The sequence below is a fragment of the Tiliqua scincoides genome, chromosome 2 (assembly GCF_035046505.1).
Source record: "Tiliqua scincoides isolate rTilSci1 chromosome 2, rTilSci1.hap2, whole genome shotgun sequence".
Classification (NCBI taxonomy): domain Eukaryota; kingdom Metazoa; phylum Chordata; class Lepidosauria; order Squamata; family Scincidae; genus Tiliqua; species Tiliqua scincoides.
This window is the reverse complement of record NC_089822.1, coordinates 204,925,787-204,947,217: the sequence shown is the minus strand read 5'-3', so window position 1 is coordinate 204,947,217 and position 21,431 is coordinate 204,925,787. Positions and strand designations below refer to the sequence as shown.

General features: G+C 45.0%; 1 protein-coding gene across 3 annotated transcripts; it reads left to right on the top strand.

Moving 5' to 3' along the window:
- The first annotated feature begins 7,329 nt into the window (after nucleotides 1–7,329).
- HYAL1 (hyaluronidase 1) lies at nucleotides 7,330–18,312 on the top strand. Of its 3 annotated transcripts, XM_066614169.1 has the most exons (5): nucleotides 7,330–7,363; nucleotides 10,916–11,189; nucleotides 11,455–12,435; nucleotides 15,158–15,247; nucleotides 16,528–18,312. In XM_066614169.1, exons 3-5 carry the CDS (start codon nucleotides 11,461–11,463, stop codon nucleotides 16,840–16,842), a joined length of 1,380 nt encoding a protein of 459 aa, XP_066470266.1. In that variant the 5' UTR covers nucleotides 7,330–7,363; nucleotides 10,916–11,189; nucleotides 11,455–11,460; the 3' UTR covers nucleotides 16,843–18,312. The 3 variants fall into 3 exon arrangements, with proteins under 3 accessions (XP_066470266.1, XP_066470265.1, XP_066470267.1); XM_066614168.1 differs by having other exon boundaries at nucleotides 10,916–12,435; XM_066614170.1 differs by having other exon boundaries at nucleotides 7,349–7,380; nucleotides 10,916–12,435.
- The last annotated feature ends 3,119 nt before the right edge of the window (nucleotides 18,313–21,431 follow it).

Here is a 21,431-nt window from a genome sequence, read left to right as displayed (position 1 = left end):
GAAGCAGGGCATAAATGAATAACTTAATCTAAACTATTCTGCTGCACTGTCCCCTTCCAGTAAGAAGATTACTTCCTACACTTCTTGGGAACAGGATTATATTGACATTGGCTCTGCACTGATGCAAGTTAGTGCTAAAGTGGAAAGTGTATTTATTAAAAATTGCCTGGAAAGGCCCACAGATTTTCTCCAGTTGGAGGCAGGGAGAGAAGTAGAGCCCCACATAGACTGATTTTTCTCTGATGAGCTTGCCAAGAATGTGCACTGATCGCCTCCTTCCGCCCACCTTCATTTACAAATTCCCACATCAGAGGAGACCCATGAAGAACGTTCTCACTCTCCCTGACTGTTCTCATTTCAGGAAGGCGAGGATTCTTACAGTTCAAGCCTATGCATATTTACTCAGAAGTAACCCCACTAATTCAATGTATTCCCAAGGATATGTGTATAGGATTGCAACCTTACTCCCTTTCTTTTACTAGAGTGGCTGACTGGACTCTTTGAGGCTACACAATACAGTCCAGTCTACTCTCTCTCCCCCCCCCCCCCATTCAGACACCTCAGTACATGTCAAGGAATGATTCACATAATTTAGCTTTATATCTTTTCTTCTGCCAAGAAAATTTATATGTCCCAGAAAAAATGGTTACAGTTTAGGCCTAGTGAAGTTTATATGGGGGTAGGGCAACCTATTGTTCTATGTTACTCAGGCTGCAATCATATCCACACTTACCTGGGAGTAAGTCCTATTGACCATAATGGGATTTACTTCTGAGTAGACATGCATAGGGGTCTCGGTATGCCAAGAGAGGTTTGGTAGTCATAAGAGTATTCTTTCCTTATTCAACATAGGTTTTAAGGGTGGCTGGTATTTTACTGTTTTCCAAGACAGGAACCACAAGAAGCATTAACACGTTGCTGCGTTTCCTGAAAAGTGCTGAAAATGTTGGGGGAAAAAGAACATTACTTCATATCTTCATGATCAACACCAGATGAGCAGTTTGTTCCCTTGTTGCCAAAGTGCTTAATTTGTGTTTCGATCAGAACAAAACTATAAGAGCATAAGAACAGCCCCACTGCAACAGGCCATAGGCCCATCTAGTCCAGCTTCCTGTATCTCACAGCGGCCCCACCAAATGCCCCAGGGAGCACACCTGATAACAAGAGACCTCATCCTGGTGCCCTCCCTTGCTTCTGGCATTCTGACAGCCCATTTCTAAAATCAGGAGGTTGCATATACACATCATGGCTTGTAACCCATCATGGATTTTTCTTCCAGAAACTTGTCCAATCCCCTTTTAAAGGCATCCGGGCCAGATGCTGTCACCACATCCTGTGGCAAGGAGTTCCACAGACCAAACACACGCTGAGTAAAGAAATATTTTCTTTTGTCTGTTCTAACTCTCCCAACACTCAATTTGAGTAGATGTCCCCTGGTTCTGGTGTTATGTGAGAGTGTAAAGAGCATCTCTCTATCCACTTTATCCTTCCCGTGCATAATTTTGTATGTCTCAATCATGTCCCCCTTCAGACGTCTCTTTTCTAGACTGAAGAGGCCCAAACGCCGTAGCCTTTCCTCATAAGGAAGGTGCCCCAGCCCAGTAATCATCTTAGTCACTTTCTTTTGCACCTTTTCCATTTCCACTATGTCTTTTTTGAGATGTGGCGACCAGAACTGGACACAATACTCCAGGTGTGGCCTTACCATCGATTTGTACAACAGCATTATAATATTAGCTGTTTTGATCTCAATACCTTTTCTAATGATTTTCTAATGATCCCAAGCATAGAATTGACCTTCTTTACTTATTAGGTCAACACTTTCATTGACCTGTGCACCACCACCCCAAGATCTCTCTCCTGATCTGTCACAGACAGCTCAGAACCCATTAGCCTATATGTGAAGTTCTGATTTTTTGCCCCAATGTGCATGACTTTACACTTACTTACACTGAAACACATCTGCCATTTTGCTGCCCATTCTGCCAGTTTGGAGAGATGCTTCTGGAGCTCCTCACAATCACTTCTGGTCTTCACCACTCGGAAAAGTTTGGTGTCATCTGTAAACTTAGCCACCTCACTGCTCACCCCTGTCTCCAGGTCATTTATGAAGAGTCACAGCAGAGTCAACCCCATGGAACAACCATAGAACAAGAAAGGAAAATGAATAGATCTTCCATCTGTTATGAAAACTCACACATGGCAGGCTCCTGGCCAAAACTGAATTCAAATGAGCAACCTCCATGTCCCTATATCTCCCAGTGACAATGGTTTAGTTTATGTTTATACTCTGAGTAGGAGAGTTCTCCAGACACTATTTCTCAGAACTTTCTACAAAAAGAAATTGTTCTATCAAAGGCCAATTGTAGGAACTGGACCACAGTCAATTCATACATAGAGTTTTCAAGGGAGTTCGCTTAATTCACAGAGTTTGTTTGGGCAAAGAATTCACGAGTTGTTCCCGTAAATCCAGTGATATCCACTGCCCCAAATTGAGTTTCACTGTACTCAGTGAACCAGGGCTTAACTGCACAGTCTAGGACAAGATTGAGGGAGACATCTACTGGTGACTCTCCAATTGGCATAGGTTTTAGAGCTTTTCTGTGTACTGCAATTGGTTTTGGGGAACATTTTTGCATAATAAATGCAATTTTGTTTCTAATTTGCTGTAAGGCCCCACACATTCCCTCAAGGTTACACTTCCATCATAAGAATAACAGATGTTACCAGCATTCACAGGGCTGCATTCACAGGAGAGTTACATTCATTATTACTATTAAAGTGTGCAGACATGCCATGTGCAGACACATCATGTACAGACATGTCAGGAGACCAAATGAAGGGGAAGGCAGTAAGACTATCTATTTTTCCTGGAAAATTGGTGGACATGAAATTACTCCCATCCACCCACTGAAAAAACTTGACAGGGGCCATGGACTGCATATGTGCACTGTCTTTGTGTTGTCTGCAAAATGTTGGCAGCACCACAAAATTATACATTTACATCTCGGTGATAGGCCCAGGCAGCAGTTTGGGAAGAATATAAGAAAGGGCAGGAATACAGAGTATCATACTGTGGGCTGAATTCTAACCAACTTTCCAGCACTGGCATTGCTGTGCCAGTGGAGTATGTGCTGCATCTTGCAGTTGGGGGGCAGTCATGGAGGCCTCCTCAAGGTAAGGCAATGTTTGTTTCCTTACCTCGGAGTTGCATTGCCCTTATGTCAGTGCTGGAAAATTGGTTAGGATTGTAGCCTGTACTGTATACAGTTAACAAGAAGGCTGAATCAACCTGGATGATAGTATATATATGGGAGAATGGAAGTTCACAAAAGTTTTCTTCTTCTGAAAAAGCTCTAATGCTTATAATATGTACTGTGTGACAAGTAGAACTTCAGTAGGAGAGACTGTTCAACATAACCACACAGTCAGGTTAAAGCGTCAGCTGCTAAATTTGCTCCTGTTTTGCAACTGTTTAAAGGCACAGCACCCAGAGTATTATCACAGTCAATACATCAGACTAGAATTGGGGAGATCCAGGTTTAAACCTCCACCTAGCCAAAAAGCTATTTCATACATTTTGCTATAACTGAAGACTGAATGTCATTTCTGTATGATGGTTCATTTTTACAGATCAACAATCCTTGTACATAGACTGTACCTACATAGAATGGAATATGTGCATAACTGTACCAAGGTTCACAGATGTACTCAGGTGCAATTTAACATGCAAACAACCTTTCAACAGAGGATCTCTCAGGCAATCTCAGCCTAGCCTGCTTCACAGGGTTGTTACTTCCTCTAAGTCATGTGGCTGCATGGCAGTGCAGCTCAAAGTGCTACACAGAGCTCTGCAACCTGGAAGTTTGGTGATGATATGTGACATCATTGCTGAGCATCTGAGCATCTGTCACCACCCAAGGATGCAGTGCTGGAAGAGAAGGCATCAGCACACCCCTTACAGAGGGGATATAGATGGTGAGAATAAATAGGATAAAGGAAAACCACATAAGCTACCCTTGGAAGAAGAGTATAAATGTAATAAATAAACTCTATTAGAAAAAAATAAATTTGAGACCAGGCCCAAGAGCAGCAAGAAGATAAAGGAAGACTGTCATTAATACATTTCTGCTGGGTGCACAGATGTACACATTTGGTCCCTGTTTGGTTTGTGCAAATGTTGGGCAGAAATGGCCATTAAATGCAGTGGAGTGTATATGTTTTATGTCTGGAGTCATGTGTTATTGGGATGGGCAGATGTTTCCTAAAATTCTCCCTAGCCATGGATGGCATCTTGTCATCTTAATCTAACAGATGTTTTAGGAAGCTGGATAGAAAGAAATTCAATATTGAATTAATTCTGATAATTGAAGTCAGTTGTTCTCACAGCATAATTGATCCAAGTGGACATTAGTTAGTTGGATTGAACCAGCACTTTTGTTTTCCTAATGAGGCTAAAAAAACTGATGATTGAGAACAATGTTACTAACTTTTGTGCTTAAAAAGTTTAGCACTTGAATTTTGTCTCTGAACATGGGCCTTTCTTCCAGGGAATGTTTTTAACAGACCAAACACAGAGTGTCTCTGACAATGTGCAGACTGAAGAAAACCAGCTTCTGTTTTAAAAAATGAAGGACTGTGCCTAAGGGCCCATCCTATTCAATCTTTCAGCTGTTCCAATGGGGTGTGTGCTGCTTCCTGCAATTGGGAGGCAGTCACTGAGACCTCCTCAAGGTAAGGGAATGTCTGTTGCTTACCTCAGGATTGCATTGCAGTTGCACCAGCACTGGAAAGTTGGATAGGATTTGGGCCTATCAATTTTTGATACAAGAGATGACATGGTGGGCTGTGATTACTCAGTGACACACTGTCCATGATCAGTGGCATTTTATTTTAAATTACTAGACTTTTAACATGATTTTTCCATGACTGAAAGCTAAACCCTGATGTTAAATACAGCTTTTTGGGCAAGCCTGATTTAAATTAAGCCATGAGCAACTTACTAAAGACTCTATCTAAAAGGGTTAGAGTAAGAGTTGCCACCTTTTTCCATGAAGGCTCCTTGTCTTTTATAACTGCATTACAAGAGGAAAAGGGACAAATGTAGCTTTTTCCATTATTGTGTCTCAGTCCTGAAATAAGTAGAGCCTGTTGAATTTTTCTCTGTTAGAACCAGTGGAACCTTGCCAGAAAAATGCTGGCAACCCTAGTTGTAAGGTTAACACACTATTTGTTGCTTCAAATACAGCACATTATCTCCATCAAAACACTCTGCCTTTTATCTCTAGATCAAGGTATATTTGTTGAATCTGAAGACCTGTCTTATGACTGCACTGCATCAGAACAGCAGCGAGGCAGGGATGCTGGAACTGCAGGGTTTAACTGAAGACTCAGTTTGGTGGTCGGTACTGCTGTTCAATGGAAGGAGGGTTGATGGTCCAGGATCCTTCTACAGCACGTAGTTAGTCCGTGGAACTCCTTGCCACAAGATGTGGTGACGAATCTGACCTAGATGCCTTTAAAAGGGGATTGGACAAATTTCTGGAGGAAAAATCCATCACAGGTTATAAGCCATGATGTGTATATGCAACCTCCTGATTTTAGAAATGGGCTATGCCAGATGCAAGGGAGGGCACCAGGATGCAGGTCTCTTGTTGCCTTGTGTGCTCCTTGGGGCATTTGGTGGGCTGCTGTGAGATACAGGAAGCTGGACTAGATGGGCCTATGGCCTGATCCAGCGGGGCTGTTCTTATGTTCTTACATCTACAACAGGGATCTCCAAACTAGCCCCCGCACATCCAGCCTGCCACAGAATTTTATCCAGCCCATAGCAACTTGCTTTTTGGGTGTGTTTTGTCACAGAATTTGCTAGACATTTTACTCTTCATATATCCTTTCTCAGTGGAAGCAGGACATTGTTACATTGTGATGGTCATATTTCTCTTTTGTTCCGAATCACAGCATGCGGATCATAAGACAGTTCCAAGTAAAACGTATTCATTCATTTACAGGCCATTCATTTACTTTTAAAACTGATTCTTTAAGCGTGAGAAACCTACGCTGCGGCCCTCGTGCGGAGAAGTTTGGGGACCGGATCCGGCGAGGGAAGAGTTAAGCGTCCCCCTCTCTCCAGCAGAGCCCCGAGTCCGTCTCCAGAAGCCGGAGCGCTTAATTGTTTCCTTTCGCAGGATCTCCCCGCCGGCCTCCCCCACTCAGCCTGCGCAACTGGGGCTGAGCTGGCTGCCTAATAGAAACCAGACTCCGGACGAAGCGGGGGGGATTTGCGCGCCCCGCCCCGCGCTCAGCTTCTGGGCCAGCTGCTGCGAGCTCGGCAGGGAGGGAGCAACGCGTGCTGCCCTCCGCCCATCGGTGAGCCCCACACGTGGCCCCCCCAACTCCAAAACGGCGCGCCCTGGGAGACAGCGCTTTCCAGGGTCCGCCTCCCGAACCCACACCCAGTGGCGTAGCTGGAGGGGGAGCACAGCACTCAGTTTTGCAGGGAGCCTCACCGCAGCTTGCAAGCGGCCCCCTGCAAAACTTAGTGCTTTGCACCCCCTCCAGCTACGCCACTGCCCAACTCCATCGCAAGCGGACGGCGAGGATGTCTGGGGCTGCGAACCTATCCACACTTACCTGGGAGAAAGCCCCACTGACTATCATGGGGCTTAATTCTGAGCAGACATGCATAGGATTGGGCACTCTGGCTGCAATCCTATGTACACTTACCTGGGAGTAAGCCCCATTGACTACAATAGGACTTACTTCTGAGTAGACACGCATAGGATTGGGCACTCTGGCCGCAATCTTATCCACACTTACCTGGGAGTAAGTCACACAGACTGCAATGGAACTTACTTCTGAGTAGACATGCATAGGCTTGGGCTCGACCAAGTATGGTCCCTCGACCGCTGGGCATGCTGTGGCGGAGCCCAGTGGAGAGGTCTGCCTTTGCCCTGGGTGGCGCATAGAGCACTGGAATCCTAAGCATGTCTACTCAGAAGTAAGCCCCATTACAGTCAATGGGGGCTTACTCCCAGGACGACTGGGCTGAAAGGCTGCCATCTGGGAGTAGATCTCATGGAATACCATGGGACTTAGAACTAATTTCTAGGTCCCTGAGCATATTGCAGACTTGCATAGGGCTGACTGTCCTGCCAGATCAAGATGATGACTGATCACCAGCAGAACTTCCGGTTCCCCCCCCCCTGCAAAAGCAAACAGCCCCGTTCACACCATCTGCTTTATCACGTGTCCTTTCCTGGCAGGCGACCCGTTTGGAAGTGACGTCCCCGCTGCGGCCCCATTGGCCTCAAGTTTGGAAAGGGGGCGGGGGCTGGGAAACTTGACGCTTTCCTGGGAGCCGGTGAGTCGCCTTGGGAGGTTGAGTTATTCATTTATTTATTATTCATCTCGTACGTTTCCTGGCTGTAGGGGAGCCATTGTTCCGCCGGGATCCCCCTCTCCTCCGCTTAGTGCGACCCGGACTCCTTGGGGTGGGAAAGGCTCCTGGCCAGATTGCTCCAGAGTGACCTCAAAACAGTGGCCAAGAAATCAAGGGCGCGATCCTAACCCACTTTCCAGCACTGGCATAGCTGTGCCCGCGGGGCATGTGCTGCACCCTGCAGTTGGGGGCCAGACACAGAGGCCTCCTCAAACTAAGGGAATGTTTGTTACCCTCCCTCGGAGTTGCACTGCCCTGACCTCGGCGCAGGAAAGTTGGTTAGGATTGCGCCCTAAGAGTTCTGCAAGATTTCCAGTCCTGCTGCAACCAGAAGGGGATCAGCTGCGTAGTTTGGAAGGGGGCTCACTCAGTGACCAACCACCTGCTTTATTGACAGCGCAAGCCTATGCATGTCTACTTAGGAGTAAGTCCCATTGTATTTAACGGGGCTTACTCCCAGGAAAGCGTGTGTACAGAATTGCAGCCTCAATGAATGCTCCCCAAAGGGCTGGAAGAAACAGCTCTCCTCTGTTGGAATGTACTGTAACTTACAGGGCAGAGCCTTATTTCTCACATTTTCATAAAATATATACAATCTCTTCCCTTTCCTGTGTCGAAATGTGGATTGTTAGAGCTTCTGGGCTGAAGGAACTTGTCTTGGTGCTTTTTGTACTCTGTAAAGTTCCTGCACATGGATGATGATTCATAAGAAAGGCATTAGTACATGACTTGAATTTTATTAGCACATAATTGAGGTTCATTCAGAATTGGATTTGTGTGTGTGTGTGTGTGTGTGTGTGTGTGTGTGTGTGTGTGTGTGTAAGAAAGAGAGACACTTCCAGGCAGTTGTTTAGTCTGGGGTTGTCAATACTTTGTTCACTAACTCTTTACAGGGACTGTTGTGGAGGAGTATGCCAGGAGAGGCATACTCCCAGTGGTGGCCTATCATTGGACCTGTACCTACTGCTGCCCCCTCCTTGCCCAGCATTGGGGATGGGTAGGTTGTGGTGATGGGCTCCTTGCATGTCAAGCAGACATTGGGCCACCACCCCTTGATTGGGTTTCCATGGATGCTGGAAGTTACTGAGAGGGCTGCACCATTCTGGATATGCCTAGGTTCTTGTTTCCCCCTCCTACTTTGTGCTGGGTGGGTTTAGAATATGATGGCTTTCATGCCAGTATAGCAGTGACATCAGTGTAACTTCGGCACAGGATTGTGCCGTTACTAAGGGAGAAAATCTGTTATGAGAACAATGGCACAGCAGCACAAAGAACAAACATGTGGACTGTTGCTACTTCTGCTGTTCTTTGTCTTTTGCGAGATGCCTGCCCAAATGCAACAGCCTATAGCAGAAACAGGGAGGGTAAAGGGGGGAGGGTCAGTCTGCCCCCAAGTCAATTAATATCTGCTGTGGTATGAATGTTCCAGTTCTTCATTGCAGGGAGAGAAACAACTGACTGATGCTACCAAGATCCCATCTGGAAGTGCCCACAGTGACCACAGTTCCATATGTCTGCGGTGATGTGGGGGCAAGAGTGTTAATGCTCCCCTCTCATGCAACCAATGAAGTATGCTTGTACTCATGAAGACTCATGCCCCGATCAATGACTTTATATTTCATGATCCACTAGGGTGCTTTCATAGCAGCAACAAGAGAATACTGTGTATTGCTCTAGTAATGTGGTAGTCCAAACTAGCGTTCCCTCCCCCCCCCTTCTATGTGGGTATCATATCACAGGTCACTTCCTCCAGTGTAGTAGTTATCCTGGGAGCTTTTTTCATTCTGTTTCAATCTTCTCTGACTGATGCAAGTCCTGCTTTCAGGAAAGGAGTGATGGGTGAATATGATTGCTAATAATAGACAGACTTATGGGAAACAAGTCAAATGATTCCCATGACTTGGTCTTGTGATGGTGACTACAGATTAATGCCTGAGCAGCCTGTGAGTACCAAGGAGGGAGGCGGACTTTTAAGAAGGGATTAAGAAAGGAAGCAGTGTGATGATGAAATACAGTCTATTGATTGTTTCAGGGAAAGTAGCTGGATTTAACTTCCCGAGTATGTTGCAGCAAAAACAGCTGAGAGTCTTGTAGCTCTTAAAGACTATCTCATTTATTTAAACATAAGCTTTCGTGGACTACTGGTCAGTTCATCAGATGCAAAGACAGCTGGATTTATTGCCTGCTAAAGAATCAGAAGCCACAGTGGCCAGGTGATACTGTAATACTTCAGCAAGCTATGCATCTCTCTCTCTCTCGTTATGATCCTCTCCTACATACTTTTTGTCTCCCTGTCACCAATATTTTCTTCTATCTGTTGTTTTTTAAAAAAAACAAAACATCTCTACTACTGCACTTTTGACAAACAGAAGGCAAATGGTCACACACAGCCTGTAGAAAATGCTGTGAAACTTTGCACACATGTCTAAAATTGCATATTTATTTGGATGACAACAAATGGGAAGGGGGTGACTGCAGAATTTGAGGCAGAATTCTGGATTCTCCATCTCTGTCTGTCATGACTACTGGTCTGAGAGTTCTCTAGATAGCCATTGCTCTGAATTTTGCTGTTGAATAACTTTAATTTTGTGTAACTAACTTTGTGTGGCAATGCTGCTCTCAGTGTTCCATTTGTGGGAACAAAGCTGCGAGCGAGAGCTTGTTCCAATCTTTCCTGTGCCTGACTATTCTCTTATTTCACCTGGCATGAATTTAATTCCAATGCCAAATGCCATTCAGTGCTCTGAATTTGTTTATAGTAGAGCCATCTTCATGTTAGCAAATATTTTTGGGGATGAGCTGACTCACAGCTGTGCCTCACCTGCTCAGACATAATTAGATACATAGTGCTTTCAGGTTGCCTTCCATAGGGGCTACGTCACCCACCCAAGGAGTTGCTAAGTATGTCCAGCTGAGAAGAAAACTGATTTAAGAAATTATATCTGTGCTAGTGGAAGCTGACCAATCCAGGGTGCCAAACTTTAACTAAGAGTGTCATATAAGACCTGAGGCCTGGCAAAGCATTAGCAGCTTTGGGCTGGGGCAGATGTGTGGAAGGTTTTTATGGAAATATGTATAATCAGAAATACACCAGGCAGCAGCTGGGAACCATGTGTGCATTAAGTTCACTTTATGAAAATCTTGTTAGTGAAGTTCAAATAAACAATCCTAGTTTGAACTCTGTCCTTCCAGGTTGGTTCTGCTGATGCAGTTTAGGCTAGTATTGTGAGCTGGGAAGGAAGGGTTCTGGTCAGTTCTCATCTCAGCCGTAAACTAGGCAAGCCACTATGCCTTTAGTGTCAACCTCTCATTTGCTAATAGTACTGGCCTAACTTTCAGGGATGTTGCAAGAAATACTGAGCTAATAAATGTGAAGTACTTTGAACACTTGAATTGCACTCTACTGATACTATTATTTGGATTTTCTTTTACTCTGCCCTCTCACATTAGCCATTTTCCATCTCTCTCCCATAGGAGATCAGTTCTTCATCTGTATTCAGAAAGGCCCTGACTCCATCATGCATCCCTCTGGAATGGCAACCTGTGCAGAATGAACCTGTGATCTTTCAGAAGAGGAGAAAATGACTCCATATGGAAGGGAAAAGCTGAGACATCAACTACCCTTGGTTCAAAAGCAGAGAGGTTGGGAATATTGCTCTCAGGAAAATCCATTGATATGTCTGCCAAGGTCAATGGAAAGACAAAGATCAAAGATGAATACTGAATCCCAGTAACATTTTCATTTCAGGTCAGTGCAGAACTCTGGTTTCAGTGTGCTGTTTTGGTTTGTTTGCTCTTTGCATCATCTCTGGAATAATCTGAACATGTAGCAGGAAGGTTTAAGAACAAGCCAGCAGGAGTTTATGGTTTTCCTTGTTACAGCTTCCCCACTGCAGTAGGGGAGGGGTAAAGAAGGACAACTGCTGACTCAGAGTGACTTATTTTACTCTGATGAGATTAACTTCCCCCTTTGCTAGAAGAGACACATTCTTCTTTTTGCTTAATTCTCCCAGAAGCTGATGGTGCTGAAAGAGGCAAAAAGACCTTTCCAGACTTCTGAAGTAAAGGATCTCCAAATGGTGACTACTATGGCAAGCTTAATCACCTGGGTCTGCTTACTGCATATTTTCACAATGATATGGAACTATGACATGGCTGCAGGAGACCCTGTTTTATTGCATCGCCCATTCATCACAGTCTGGAATGCTCCAAGTCAAGAATGCCAAGAAAAATACAACATATCCCTTGACTTGGGAATTTTTGATGTGGTCCTCAACCAGAATGAGTCCTTCGTGGGGAGGAAAATGACCCTTTTCTACAGCAACAGGTTAGGCTATTATCCATACTACACTGAGAATGGAACTGCAGTCTATGGAGGTGCCCCCCAGAATGCCAGTCTTAAAGAACACCTCTGGAAGGCTCAACAAGACATTAATGAAACCATCTTAGAGGAAAATTTCAGAGGCTTGGCCGTCGTGGACTGGGAGAGATGGCGGCCCTTGTGGGTTCGAAACTGGGGGCCCATGGAAATCTATAAGAATAAATCTGTGGACCTGGTTAAAAAGCAGCACCCTGACTGGCCCATTGACAAGATAGTCAAAGAAGCCCAGTTAGAATTTGAGCAAAGCAGCCGGGCATTCATGGAGCAGACTTTGGCACTTGGCAAAATCCTGAGGCCTAAGGGCTTCTGGGGCTTCTATGGTTTCCCCAGCTGCTATAACTATGAACGTTCATATGCCAATTACACTGGGGAGTGTCCAGAGATTGAGAAGCTGAGGAATGAAGAATTGCAGTGGCTCTGGAACCAAAGCCGGGCACTTTATCCCAGCATCTATCTCCCTAAGGATCTCCGACTCTTCAACAAAACTCTGGAGTTTGTCCGTCATCGAGTCCAAGAGGCATTCAGGATGGTGAACCGGACAGGGAATGGCAGCACCCCGGTCTTGCCTTATGCTTGCATTGCCTATGAATTCACTCAGAGCTTTCTCCCACAGGTAAATTCCTATTCCCAATATGGGATTTAATTGCAGTACTCTTCAACCCCGAAATATGACATGAAAGTCCCAGGGATTTCAATGGAACTTACTTCTATCAGTGTGATTAAATCCTGGCTTCAGCATGCCATCATGTGTTAGGTATTTGCTACTTTTGTTTTCCAGATAGCAAGTGATAGACCTGCCAAATATTTTCTAAATACATCTTTTCAGTACTTTGTCTCAGTATGTAAACATGAATAACATTTCTCTTGGTTAAGCTAAAATACTGATTTCTTACATTTCTGTCATAAGTTCTGATGCATTTTTTATTAACCAAAATGTATTAAACCTCTATATAGCATGTTTGAAAATCCTAGCATTTTGAATGCAGCATGTACTGAAAATCAGTATCTTTAGAACTTTTAGAAATCATATTACTGAAGGCAAGTTGTAAACTATTCTGATTTCCAACACATTGTGATAAATTAGATCAGTGTGTCTCAATCTGTGGGTCAGGAACCACTAGGTGGGTTGCGAGCCAACAAAGCTGGGTCCCCATTCAATGCAATATTTTATTCTGAATAGACTTAATACTACCCTGGTATGTGACTGCATATGGGGAAATGTGACAAACCTGTACTTTGAAATAGAAACTCTGCAGTCTAAACACAGAATGATGAACACAAGGCCATCAGCCGCAGAGGAAGGAGCGAGGTGGACTTCATGGTGCTGCCCACACAGGAGGCTCTAACTCTGGCCAGCAGCCTTGCTTCAGCTGGTGGTGGCACCTAGAGGAGGAGTCTCCCAAATGACGTCAGGGCCAGGCCGTCGCTCAGGAGAGCTGGTCCCTCAGCCCAGGCTTCCAAGGGCTCTGAGGTGACTTGTGTTAGTGCTGAGACCCTTGGCGCTCGGTGGGCTGAGCATGCGCCCTCCCTGCTGAAGTCACAGGTGCTTCATAGAGGTGCTTCATAGAGGCTTCATAGTGGCATTGATACTAACACAATTTAGCAACCACTCCAGCCATTTCAGAATGTGGACTTGTTCTGTGGCACCTAAAGTAGGTGGGATAGCTGCATTGCCTGAAGTGGAACAGATCCTCTCATGTGGTTTAGATGATCCAACCTTTTTAGTTTTGCCTGTGACTGGCTGACTGGACTCTGAGCTGGCATCTGAGGACAGAGTGGCCAGCTGTCTAAAATTGCCAAATATGAGGAAATTAAAAAAAAAAAAACCAGGTAAAAAGAGAGACTTTTCACAAACCACTGTGCGTCAGACCACGGTGCTGAGCAGACCTCCACAGCACAGAAATGGCCTCACAGCCCTGCACTACAGTCACTCACAGTTTTGGCAGGAAAAGACACTGAGGAGCAATACAGGCAGCAGAGAAAATGGTGCCCATGGGGCAAAGTACAGGACCTGGTGCTTGGGATCGCTGGGCAGGCTCCAAGTGCAATGGTGTAATTAGAGCACAGCCAGGTTGCCCTGCATGCTGCAGTCCAGCTGGGTCAACCAATGGGAGGCTGTTGCAGATTCCCCCCTCCCCCGGGGGGGCAACTCAAGTCCTTTAGAGCAGTGCTTCTCAAACTGTGGGTTGGGACCCACTAGGACGGTCACAAGCCAATTTCAGGTGGGTTCCCATTCATTTCAATATTTTATCTTTAATATATTAGACTTGATGCTACCAAGGTATGTGACTGCATTTGGGGAAATGTTACAGACTTGTACTTTTAACAAGCTACTATGTATATTCTTTTAACAATGATAGTAAATGGGACTTACTCCTGGGTCAGCGTGGGTAGGATTGCAGCCTAGGACTGTTAAAATGTTCCTGCTTGATGATGCCACTTCCGGTCATGACATCACTTCTGATGAGACCTGACATTTTCATTCTAAAAAGTGGGTCCTGGTGCTAAATATGAATATAAATATATAATGAATATAAATATATTCATATTTATGCTAAATATAAAAAAGAACCACTGAATTAAATAATTAAACAAAAGATGGGGGGAAAACGACATATTTAACATAATGTGTAGCATGATCCTTTAGACAACTCCTAAAGTGAATGCATTACTATGGCCAAGATTCTCCAAGGCCTGTTACTTCAGTATACAGGTTGAGACTAATTATTCATGTGGGTTCCATTCCAAGCACTCACATGGATTAAAAAAAACGCACTATAGCAAACCAATTTAAAAAACAAAGTTTCTTTGCTCCAGTGATTGACAAACAGCCTTGCTGACCTTTTGACTCTAAGATAAGAGTCATTAAGAAGACAATCCATCAGCACTTCACTCAGCCCCTCCCTTCACCAATGCAAAATGATCACTCAAAATGATCACCAATGCAAAATGGGGTTGGGTTTGTTTGCTGAATCCAAGTCCCCTTCCTAGGCTGGATATCCTTCATGGGTACACATGGACTTGTGATATTACTGGTACAGGTCTAACTAGACCCACTGGGCCAGCACAGTCTTACCCCAGGGCAAGGAAACAAATATTCCTTTGCCCCAAGCAGTCCTCCAGAGGCCAAAACTCCCTTGTGGGATGCAGCAAACTCCACGTTAGCACCATTGCATCACCATGCAGGAAGTTACTTTGGATTGGGCTTTGAGGCTACAATCCTATATAAACACCTGGGAGTAAACCACATTTAAACCAGGGAATTTACTTCCAAGTAGGACTAAAGTCTGAACAGGAATGGTTGTTCTCTTAATTCTTTTATGCTTATCTTTCAGGAGGACCTGGTCCACACCATTGGTGAGAGTGCTTCTCAAGGTGCTGCAGGAATCATCTTGTGGGGCAGTAAAAATTACAGTTGCTCACAGGTAAGTATTGTAGAAGATGAGAATAGAGGACCAGGTGTTAAAGACATGAAATCTAGTGCAATCAGAGGCTGGCACAGCACCCCGCAAAGGTGAAAGAATGTCTGAGTCAGGAGGCATTGTCTGGAGGTCTGACTAATAGCCAGGAGCGAAGCCTCACACAAGGCTCCATTTCACCTTCTGCAAATGACTTTTCCCCTCCCTATGCTTTTTTCTTTTGTCAGTATGTAGAAGTACTATTCCTGCAGATGTGTGGGTATGAATAAATTTTACTATAATTATAATTGATTTTCAATATTAATAATAAGAATATTTATATATTGCTTTCAACAAAAAGTAATTCATGAAGTGGTTTACTTGGCAAAATCAATCAGTTAATAGTTCTCTATCCCCAAAGGGCTCACAGTCTTAAAAAAAATGCAGAAGCAGCTACTGGAAGAGATGCCATGTTGGGGCGAAGACGCTCTTTTTCTGCTAAATATGAGGACTTTTAAAAGGTGCCTCTTTGTCCAGTTAGCAGGGGATTATGAGTTACCCAGTGTTTGATCTAAAAAGCTTTTAGAAACAGAAAGCTGAGCTCTAAGAAGAAGGCTACAGTTTAATTCATTCCTTATATCCCATCCTTCCTACATGGAGGTAAGAATGACTTGCCTGTTGATGCCCACTTTTTATATTTGCAAGAACTGTGAGGCAAATTAGGTTGAGGGTCTGTGATTAACTCAAAGACACCCAGTGAGCATCATGACTGAGTGGGAATTGAGTGGGTATCCTGGCCTCCCTAGCCTAGGACTCTGACTACTGTACCACAAATGATGTGACATTTGGGACAGCCTTTATCAGGTTGGTTCCTGTGGAGAGAGCACTGTAAATGTGTGTCCCAATTCAATGCACATCTACTCAGATATATGTCTGTGTAGCTTGGTCCCGTGAGCATGCCTAGAATTTCAGCCTCTGTGTCTTTGCAAAACTTGGATTAAGCTCAGAGACAGAGGTTAAGAAGAGACTCCCAGCATGCAGCAGCCAGCCCAGGTTGTGGTCTTTCTGCAGCAGTGAACCAGGCCTGTCACTATTGTTTTGATGGTGCTTGCATCTTGCACTGAGTATCCTTTCAGGCACTGAAGTGGGCAATGATCCCTTGGGGCACTCATCCTCCCACTCATGCTGTTGTAGTGCTGGTCCCCACATGGCAAACGTGCATTAAAGTGAGATAGTTGTTGCAAACTAGCACTGCATTGCTCCCTTCCAAGTAAACCTTTTCTGTGCTTGCCTTTTGTACTTTTCAGGAAGCCTGCCTTGATGTGAAGAAATATGTGGACACTGTCCTTGGCCAATACATTATAAACGTGACCAGCAGCACCAGATTATGTAGCCAGATAGTGTGCTCTGGGCATGGCCGCTGTGTGCGGCAAGATGGCCACCCAGACGCTTTTCTGCACCTCAGTTCGGCCAGCTTCACCATTAAGAAGGATCCTATGGAGCCGGGTTTCGTCGTGATGGGTCAGATGTCAAAGGAAGAGCAAGTCAAGATGGCAGAAGAATTCAAATGCCAGTGCTACAGTGGCTGGGAGGGCCTACGATGTGCAGAGAAAGGCAATTGAGAATGAGCAACACCTGGTCTACAGCCATGCCCCCTGGGTTTATACATGTGCACAATCTCACTTCCTCTGAAAGAAGCACACAGTCCTACAGGAAAGATACTGTACATACTTTTTTCTCATGAGAAAGGCCTGCATAACTAGTTTGTACCACACAGGAACGTGTATTTCTTCCACCACCAGAAGAGAAATTCAGTGCATAGCCCCATGTGCCTTCTCATCAAAATGTGTTCATAAATCCCCAATTGCATTCCTTATTGCAGAAGCACACATTTTGCTGCCTCCTGAAAGCTACGCTGTTGGCAAGATCTACATTTCTAGAAGGGACAGCTCTGTAACAAAAACATCACTGTTACTCATCATTCACCTGCCAAACATGTTATGTAGAAAAGTACATCATGCTAGTTATGTTCTTGGCCACAACGCTCTTTTCTATCACATATGTGATTCATCTCATCTCACTCTTTCCTGTGAGGTTGACTTTATATTTCATGCAGGAAGTGTCAAAAATCTTGTTTTCAGCTTTTTCTAGTAGATGGGATGTCTTGGATGGAGTGTGTTTCCAATTTCACTTGCCTGTCTGCTGCAGAAGTACCCAACCACTTTGCTATCCCCATGCACAGTTTCCAGTCCATCACAAGCTGCTTGTTCCCTGCTCAGGAACAGGCCTTAAATGAGAGCAAGAAGGAGGCATAAATACTGAGATTGTACAGGCACAGGAATAGTTTATCCCTTGTTTAAGCATTCCTTCCTAGAAGTAATGCATCTTTAGGCCATTAGTCTGAAGAACTCCCTCTTCATGCCACCATCCCCAGCTATGGGCCTTTCCATTACTGAAAGTAGTAGAACCCAAAGACTACTGTCAGGGTTCTGACATCTGACAGATTCTGTCAGGGATTATTGTGCATAAATACCTTACAAGTCATGGTAGGTATGTGCAAGCTCCTGGTTTTAGAGGTAGGCTACCTCAGATGCAGGGGAGTGCACCAGGACACAGGTTGTATCTTCTGGTCTTGTGTGCTCCCTGAAGCATTTGGTGGGTCAGTTTGAGATACAGGAAGCTGGACTAGATGGGCCTTTGACCTGATCCAGCAGGGCTCTTCTTATGTTCTCCACAGATGTACACATGCACACCCATACCATCCTACCTTCTTCCCCACCAAGACACTGAAGAAACAGTTATGCTGCTGGGTGCACAGCTGAAACAGGCCTGTCAAAAGGCAGTGTTGCTCGTCCCCAGGCTGGATCTTGGGCTGGGCTGATGCAGCCTTACTGGGCTGGTGGTCAGGGAACACTGTGGCTGGCAGCCCAGTTAGGAGCTCTGCCATTGGTGGCTGGACCCCTGTGGGCCAAGGAGCACCTGAAGGAAGAAGTGGCCCCTGATGTCACTACAAACTGATCTTTCATTAACCATTCTTAAGACATACGTTTTTACAAAACAGACATCATAATAAACTACACGATATCCACTTATATAGTAAAACCGGTTTCATTTCAGAAATTAAATACATCTCCCAATATGTCTGTGGTTAATGCCCTGTTCCCCCCCCCCTTTTTTTGCCTGTGTTTCCCCTTATTTTTGGATGTCTGGTCCAACAAGAAGCTGACGGAACATACCAAGATCCAGGTCTACAGAGCTTGCGTCCTGAGTACACTTCTGTACTGCAGCGAGTCATGGACTCTTCGCTCACAACAGGAGAGGAAACTGAACGCTTTCCACATGCGCTGCCTCCGACGCATTCTCGGCATCACCTGGCAGGACAAAGTTCCAAACAACACAGTCCTGGAACGTGCTGGAATCCCTAGCATGTATGCACTGCTGAAACAGAGACGCCTGCATTGGCTCGGTCATGTCGTGAGAATGGATGATGGCCGGATCCCAAAGGATCTCCTCTATGGAGAACTCGTGCAAGGAAAGCGCCCTACAGGTAGACCACAGCTGCAATACAAGGACATCTGCAAGAGGGATCTGAAGGCCTTAGGAGTGGACCTCAACAAGTGGGAAACCCTGGCCTCTGAGCGGCCCGCTTGGAGGCAGGCTGTGCAGCATGGCCTTTCCCAGTTTGAAGAGACACTTGGCCAACAGTCTGAGGCTAAGAGGCAAAGAAGGAAGGCCCATAGCCAGGGAGACAGACCAGGGTCAGACTGCACTTGCTCCCGTTGTGGAAGGGATTGTCACTCCCGAATTGGCCTTTTCAGCCACACTAGACGATGTTCCAAAACCACCTTTCAGAGCGTGATACCATAGTCTCTCGAGACTGAAGGTTGCCAACAACAAAAACTGCTCAGGAGCTCCTATACAGTTTCAGCAGTCTAAAAAGCTGCTGGGATATCTTCCTACAGCAGTTTTTCCCCCAGCAGTTTGAAACTCCATTTGCTTCTGGGGCTTTAGTCATCCTTCATGTTTGGAGTAGAGAGCGGTTCTATGGAGTAACTGACTGGGCAGCCAAACCTGTATATTTTGGGTAAAGAAGTGGAATGGAAGGACCAGGTGGGTTCCAATCCTCCAATCGTGTAATGGTATGACATCAAGACTAATTAATGACAGACAGATACTGTGAAATCTCATGTTGATTTGCAGAAGGCAAATCCCACTTCCTGTCCAGTAAGCGAAGGGACAAAAATTCCTTGGACATTATAAGTTGCTAGTGATAGGGACTGTAATCCTGGCCTGATGTGTGGTGGGTGTGTACATCTGTGTGTTTTGCTCTTGAGTAGCATCCCAGCCCCGTCTGCTGGGCATTACTAGTTACTGTAATTATGGAGGAAAATTTCATCACAGGTTACAAGCTATGGTGGGTATATATATGCACTCTCCTGTTTCTAGAAGTAGGCTATGGCTGCATTTCTTCTTTTGGCTTCTAACTTGCTGGGGTGCATTTGTTTTTTAGGTTGTAGTGTGCTAGCCACGCTTGAATTTTGAAAAACAACCTCAGAGCTAGAAAAGATGGCCACTTCCATTTAGCAATGTAATCCTATGGCTCTGCACTGAGGAAGCAACTGGTTGCAGTCATCTTTTACGGCAAGTAGGAGAGATGACAGAGGAGTGGTTTTTGAACTTGGGACACAAGGAGCCATCCATTCTTGAGACTGTAAAAGCAGTACACAGAGGTTAATAACCTTCTGGTAACTAATGACTAAAACACAATTAAAAATTGTGGAAACACCCCAAGATATGTTCCACGCTATTTGACTTCTGTTTTTGAATGTGTTGTCCTGGAGGCATGCTAGAAACCTCACTTCTGCCTATTTCCTAGCTAAAAAAAAGAATGCAGCCTATATCTGAATGCCAGATGCAAGGGAGTGGCACCAGTTTACAAGTCTTATGTCCAGGGTGACCAAATACAATGGAGGACAGAATGCCTATGCCTTTAGCCATTGTATAGAAGCGGGGAACTTGGGCAGGTGGAGCTCAACATGAAGGGGTTTAAAAAGCATCACCTGCCCAAACTCACTCTTTTATATAATGGTTAAAAGGATAGGCACTCTGTCCTCCATTTGATCACCATGGTTATGTCCTGCATATCCCCCTTACATTTTTAATCTGTTGTCTTGTGTGTTCCCTGGGCATCTGGTGGGCCACTGTAAGAACATAAGAACATAAGAACAGCCCCACTGGATCAGGCCATAGGCCCATCTAGTCCAGCTTCCTGTATCTCACAGCGGCCCACCAAATGCCCCAGGGAGCACACCAGATAACAAGAGACCTCATCCTGGTGCCCTCCCTTGCACTGAGTCCCTTCGGGGAGAAAGGCGGGGTAAAAATAAAGTTATTATTATTATTATTATTATTATTATTATTATTATTATTATTATTATTATTATTATTATTATTATCTGGCATTCTGACATAACCCATTTCTAAAATCAGGAGGTTGCGCATACACATCATGGCTGTGAGATGCAGGAAGCTGGACTACATGGGCCTTTGGCCTGAACCAGTGGGACTCTTCTTATTATCTTAATCAGGTCAAGCCTTTTCTATGTAAGTCACAGTGGGTACAGTACTGAGTTGCAGGCAGGTATCCTGGCTGGCCATCAGAGGCTCCTTCACCTCCATAACTTCAGATGACCCATGCCTTTCACATGCACAACTTACAGGGGGCGACAGGCAGCCTCTTCCAAAGATATTTGCCCTCATTGAGTCAGGATTGTCCTGTACATGCACTTCCTCCAGCCCATTTTGTGTGCAAATAGCCATCCTCTCTGCTTTAAGAACAGAAGAACAGCCCCACTGGATCAGGCCATAGGCCCATCTAGTCCAGCTTCCTGTACCTCACAGCAGCCCACCAAATGCCCCAGGGAGCACACAAGACAAGACCTGCATCCTGGTGCCCTCCCCTGCATCTGGCATTCTGACATAGCCCATTTCTAAAATCAGGAGGTTGCACATACACATCATGGCTTGTAACCCATAATGGATTTTTCCTCCAGAAACTTGTCCAATCCCCTTTTAAAGGCATCCAGGCCAGATGCTGTCACCACATCCTGTGGCAAGGAGTTCCACAGACCAACCACATGCTGAGGAAAGAAATATTTTCTTTTGTCTGTCCTAACGCTCCCAACACTCAATTTGAGTGTTTCCTCTGAGT